The following is a 6,279-nucleotide window of genomic DNA, read 5'->3' as shown; positions in this document are numbered from 1 at the left end:
ATCGCCGGGGGGGGACCCACGTTTCTGCCGTACTGCCAGAGGGGACCGCAGCGGTGTGATGCAGGGCCTGGGAGATAGCCCACCCTGAGGTCACTTAGGGTGTGCCCTATGTCCCCAAGCGCCCTCCTGCCCAGCCCCGTGCCCAACTCCATCCAACACAGGAACAGCCCCGGGGGGGCAGCCCAGAATGGTTTATTGGCAGGGGGCCGGTATGTACAGTGTGACTGTGCCACCCATGGGGCCATGACACCAACATGGGGCAATAAGGCATCCCAGTCCTTCCAGGGCTTGGCACAGAAATGGGACCGGGAGGACGGGGGGGCGAAGAGTGCCCCAGAGAGGCCCCCTCCCTGTCCCTGAGGGCCGTGCCAGCGCCCCGCCAGCAGCGGGGCCAGGAGGGTGCCACAGGGACGTGTGCTGGGAGCCACGGAGCACCACGTTCCATGGTCCATAATGTCCGTAAGGTATATAAATATAGAGGCTGTATGTATACATCCTATGTATATATGTACATCCGGGCGGGGTGGGCGCCGGGCCCTCACTCGTGCCAGGAGCTGCAGCGCAGGGAGCGCGGGGCAGCGGGGCGGCGGGGCGCGGCGTTGAGGACGGCCACGCTGCGGCGGCTGGAGCAGATGACGTCGGCCACGAAGCCGGTGCAGTCACTGCAGACGTCGCGGAGCACGGAGCCCTGTGCGTAGATGTGGGGGAACTCCTCCTCCACCCGACGCCAGCCTGGACCTGGCAGCGAGCTGCGGGTGCAGTGTGTGCCATCAGCCCCGGTGCAGGGAGGAGGAGGAGGAGGAGGAGAAGGGTGGGAGGAAGGCAGTGGAGGATGCAGGACCCTTGCAGGGTGCTGGACTCACTGGAAGGTTTCCCTCTTGCGCAGTGGCAGAGCTTTGGCCAGCAGTGAGCCTGGGAGGCTCTCGAAGCCCAGTGCGTAGACGGGGATGTGAGCTAGCTTCTTGGAAGGCATCTTCATCTGCCAGGGTGGTGGGCATCAGAGGCAGCACCCATGGGTGTCCCCTTCACCCCAGATCCATGTGGGATCAGCACAGCCCAGTCCCACCGACGGACAGACAGGGACTGGGATCAGCGCTCGTGACAGTGACCTGAGCAGGTCCCTTACCTTCAGGCTGCAGGAGGAGCAGACAGACCTGGGGGCATGGGGAGAGGCGAGTGAGCAGGGCCACCACCGAGGCACCCTCCTGCCACCCCTGGCACCATGGCATGGCATAGTGCAGCACAGCACAGCACGGCACGGCACGGCATGGCATGGCACAGTGCTCACCGCTTGCAGAAGAGGCAGGCTGCAGGCCAGGAGAAGAGGGGGAATTTGGCGCGGCAGCAGCAGCAGACCTGTGGGCACAGGCAGGGTGAGCACCAGGTGCGAGTGCCATGGGGGCAGCTCAGCCCCCCCAGCCCTGGACCCCACCTTGCCCTTCTTCAGGCTATTGTAGAGCTCCTTGCTCTGTAGGAACTTCTCCATCTCAGCCTTGACCAGCACCCTACGTACGTTGATCATCTCCTCCACGGTGAGGGCCAGGCTCTCCACAGGGTGGCTGAACTCCTGGGGGAGACAGGAGCCATCACCCCCACAAGTGGCGTGCCCTGACCCCCCCAAATCCTGCACCATGAACCCTCACTCCGGACCATGCCCACAGCTCCGGTCTCACACTCACCAGCCAGAGGTGCTTGGAGCTGCTGCTGCTGGGTGCAGTGCTGGAGCCGTCCTCCGGCCTCTCCTCCACGGGGCCCAGGGCAGTGTGTGGCACGGAGCCATACGGCACTGGGTGGTAGCTGGCGGGGACAGAGCCTGCACGGCGGGACACCAGGAGGACAGAGTGAGGACTCAGCAAATGTTGGCTGGAGGGCATGGCAAAGCCACCCTTGGTGATATGGGGGACGTGGGGTGGGCTGTGCTGGGGACAGGGACACTGACTGCCCATGGAATGGGGATCCCAGCACAGGACTGGGTGTGAGACAGCACAGGAATACCTGATCGGGGCCGGGGCTCAGGATCCAGTGACCCTGGCACCTCGGGTGCTGCATGGCCACCACCAAGCTCGCTCCGGAACTGGGCTAAGTCCTGCTCTGAGAAGGAGCGGTCCCGCTTCATGGACAGCCCCGAGACAGACTCTGTGCTTGGCGAGTCCTCCTCCTGCACAGCCACAGGGACAGCGTCATCCAGAGACCCCCGCACCTCTGTCCTGTGCTCCCCTGGCATCCCCACTGCAGCCCCTTTCTCACCTCAGAGATGCTCATCTCCTCCATCTCAGCCAGAGTGGGTGCCTTGAGCAGGACGCGGGGCCGTGGGCGTGCTGGCATGGTGCTGGCCTCGGGCATGGAGAGATCAATGCAGGAGCTGGAGGTGAGGTGGCTGGAGCAGGCATGCGGGATGCAGGGCAGCGAGCTGTACCCTGGGAAGGGGATGGGGTTTGGCACGGGGTCCTGCCACGACACCCGTGGAGCAGAGGCGGCGATGCCAGTACCTTTCTGGCCCCGGTATGATGTTTCCACGGGCCGGAGCTTCCTCTCCTGCTTGATCTCCTCCAAGATCTTCTCGTGCAGCGTCCTCTGCTTCTGGGGCAGTGGCCGCAGCCGCCGCTCTGAGGCCTGCAGGACACGGAGTCGGGATGCTGCAGCCCAGGGCTCACAGTGAGCCCAGCCCGGGGGCTGTAGCCATGGGAACCCTGCAGGGCCGGCACCCACCTGCTTGAGAGGGGGCCGGGAGCGGATGAAGTCCAGGATGAGCTCGTGGGCATCCTTCTTCACCCGTGGTGGGATATCCCCATCCACCTGGGAGAGGACAGTGTCAGCACCAGGGCTGGCTGATGGCAGCATGTCCCGGTGTGGGGACACCTGGCTGTGCTCACCATGACCTTGCGCAGCTTGTAGTTGCGCGCCCGGATGTCCTGCATGAGCATCTCGAAGGGGGTCAGCTGGTACTCGGTGGGCAGTGGGTTGAACTGCTTCTCCTGTACCTTCTTCAGCTTGACGCCGTGCCGCAGCTCCCGCATCAGCTGCACCCACAGCCGGGCCTGCCGAGGAAGTGGGGTCAGCACCGGCCCCCACACAGCCCCCTCCCCCTGCATGTTTGCACCACGCTGCCGTACCCAGTCTGTGTTACGCAGGCTGCCCAGCTCCGCCGCCGGCCTCTCCTCCGCCTCCTCATCCTCCTTCAGCTTCTGCAGCATCTGCGGTGGCACAGGGACACTGTCATCCCACTGCGGTCATCGCAGCATTTTAGGCTCCCAAGGATCTCCCCACATGGGCAAGCTTCTCACCTCCTTGGCATCACGGATCTTGGCCAGGAAAGCTTTGAGCTCCACAGTTTCAGCGAAGAGCGCCCGGCAAACAGCCTGGTAGTGAGCCTGGGCTTCGTTGGGGTCGGCGAGGCGCGCGGCGCAGCACCGCATGGCCTGCCCGAAGGTGCGCACTGCCCGCAGTGGCCCCTCGCCACTCTCCTCCTCCTCCTCCTGCCCCCCATAGCCCTCGTCAGCCGTGCCGCAGCCGCTGTCCTCTGAGTCGCTGTTGGTCATCAGGTCGATGAGCTGCTCCAGCTGTGGGCTCAGCTCCCGCTCCTCGTTCTCATCCAGCCCCCAGTCCAGTGCCCGGTAGATGGCAAAGCCCAAGGACTGCACCATCTGCAAGGAGACGGCACCGCTGTGCCACCAAAAGCCCTGGCACTGCCCGTGCCACATCTGCATGCAGGGCTCCATCCATCGAGTCTGGGCCTCATCACCCAGTGCACACCAGGACTCTGTTGCCTCAGAGCAAGGGGAGCAGGAGGAGATGCACAAGGGAACATATGGCCATGCCGTGGTGCCATGACATTGCCCGCCCAAGGACCCCTATGATGTGCAGCCAGCAGATGTCCAGCTCAGAGATGTGTGTCCCCACGTACCTGTGCTTCAGCAGCAGGTGTCAGCAGCAGGGGCAGCTCTGGGGGAGAGGAAGGCACAGTCACAGCGGCCCCAAGGCTGGGGGTCACCCTTACCTCACCTTGTGCCCCCCACCCTGGGGCTGCTGCACCCGAGCCAGGACTCCCACCCCCAGCCGGTCCCACCCTGAGCTGGCACAGCCTTGTGTTGCTTGCAGGGACCCACGCTGCACAGCCCCGCATGTAGTGCAGTGACGGGCAGTGCTCAGCTGATGGTGCTACTGATGCTCCTTACACTGCAGAGGTGGCACAGCTGGAGCACCATGCACACACACAAGCACCGTGCACACATAACCACCACGCACACACACAGGCTCACGCCAGGTCACACAAGCACCAAGCACACAAGCTCAGGCCACAGGCTCACAGGCAGCTCAGTCCCTTCCGGGGGAGCACTGTAGCCATGGGATGAGGAACAACTGTGCCTTTTGCATGGGACCCAAGGGAAGTGCCCAGGTGCCCCTTCCTCCACTTTTCCCAGCAGCAGCTGCAGAGCAGAGCACTGCCCTGGGCCCAGGAGAGCGCAGGCCATTACCCCACATCCATTATCCCTGCGTCCATTACGCACCATGCCCATCACCCCACCATTTAGCTGATCAATGCAGCAGCCCATGGCAGGGGCAGCTGAGGCTGCATGTTGGCTGCAGCCCGGAGCCCAACCCGGGATGCATTGAGCAGGATGAGGCTGGGCAGAACAGGGCTGCAGCCCCCTCCCACTGACTGCAGGAGCCTGTTACCCTGCAGCCATGTCAGTCCCCGAGCCCTGCAGGCAGCCCAAGGGCATGGCATCACATCCCACGTGGTGGTGGAGCAGCCAGCAGATCTGGCTGGGAGAAGGAAGCAGAAAAGCTTTTCCTGGATGCAAACCAAGGACGGAGGAGCACCCATGGCTGCAACAGGACAGGCCGCACCTGGAACGGCAGTGCCTGCAGCTGTGGTGCCAAATGAGGCCATGGTGGTGGTGGCTGCACAGCCCTCAGCTGCCAGCTGCTTTCTTGGGGGTGGGAGATGCTGTGGGATGGGGACATGGAATACACCCCCCATGGGTGCACCCTGTGCCACTGCTGAGCCGTGTGCTGGTGCTGGTATCAACGGTGGGACCCATGCCATACCCGTGGCTGTGCCGGCAGCTAACCCACAGCCCCCAAGCGCTGCAGCAGCAAAGGGCCTGGATACATCCCCATGCCCTGTTCCTAGGAGCATCCCTGCAGCCAGCAGCAAGGACACACGGCCACGCCGCAGCACCCTGCTCGCTGCCAGCTGTGGGGACATGCAGCAATACCGCAGCCTCGCTGGGCAGCTGGAGACACCGCAGCATCCCTGCTCGGCCCGAGCACCCCGAGTCATTCTGGGGCACACAGGAGCCGGCAGGCACCGGTCGGGGCTGTCCCCACGCGGGGCGAGGCGTGGGCTGAGCTCTGTCATTAGGCGCAGGCTGCTCATTGCTGCTGGCACCCGGCCGTGTCTAATTACAGACCATAAACACAGCGGGCTGTGCCCGCCAGCACCGCCCGCCCGCACGGAAGGCACGGCCGAGAGTGCAAAGGTCGGGGTCGGGGCTGCCCCGCAATGCCCCCTGAGGGAGGGGGTGCGGGGTCTTTGCCCGTGGGTGCGGGTGCACTGCGCGTGTCGCTGTGTGCTGCTGTGTCCCCGCGCGTCGGTCCGTCCGTCCACGCCTGTCCTGCGTGCCACCCCCGCCGCCCCCAGCCCCACGCACACCCCCGCCCGGCTCCATCCTCGCGGTCCCGCAGTGCCGGTCCCATTGCTGCCGCCTCCGGTCCCCCTCCACCCCCCGCTGCCAGTCCCACCTTCCAGTCCCGCCTTCCTGCCCCCCCCGCTGCCGCTGCCCGCACTGCCGACCCCACACCGATGCCCACGGCCCTCCCGCCCGTTCTCCTTCTCTCTCCGGTACCGACTCCCCCTCCCATTCCCTCCGCCAGTTTCCATCCTTCCTTCCCGGTGCCGGTGCCCTCCACCCGTATCCCCGTATCCCGCTGCTGCGGCGTCGGTAACCCCGGCAGCGCCGGTGGGCGGCGCGGTGCAGCTCTCCCCGTCGGTGCCGGTACCCCCCCTCCGGTGGCGGTACCCCCGGTGCCGACCCCGCCCCTCCCGCTTCGAGTTCCTTACCGGCCGGCGGGGGTGGAAGCGCGACGCTGCCGTCTCCGCGGAGGCGGATGTCGGAGGTGCGGAGCGGAGCGGCGGAGGGGGCGGCGGCGGCGGCGGCGGCACGGCAGCCCTGGAAGCACAGCGCCCACGCCTGCTCCTCGTTCAGCGGCTGCTCGTAGCACTTCAGCACCTCCTCCAGGGACAGCTCCCGCGGGCCCCCGCCGCCCGCCCGC

The 6,279-nt window shown here is 65.7% G+C and overlaps 1 protein-coding gene across 1 annotated transcript; it reads right to left on the bottom strand.

The window, feature by feature from the left end:
- Nucleotides 176-6,278, bottom strand: SPIRE2 (spire type actin nucleation factor 2; the record flags this gene model as incomplete). Its single annotated transcript, XM_021408911.1, has 15 exons — nt 176-749; nt 864-979; nt 1,127-1,154; nt 1,289-1,356; nt 1,433-1,567; nt 1,680-1,813; nt 1,996-2,158; nt 2,248-2,417; nt 2,490-2,613; nt 2,710-2,796; nt 2,874-3,038; nt 3,114-3,194; nt 3,285-3,644; nt 3,905-3,942; nt 6,068-6,278. Coding segments are annotated over 15 exons (2,091 nt in total), but the record flags the coding sequence as incomplete, so codon positions are not given.

Source organism: Numida meleagris, chromosome 10, assembly GCF_002078875.1.
Source record: "Numida meleagris isolate 19003 breed g44 Domestic line chromosome 10, NumMel1.0, whole genome shotgun sequence".
Taxonomy (NCBI): Eukaryota; Metazoa; Chordata; class Aves; order Galliformes; family Numididae; genus Numida; species Numida meleagris.
This window is presented reverse-complemented; position numbering and strand designations above follow the sequence as displayed.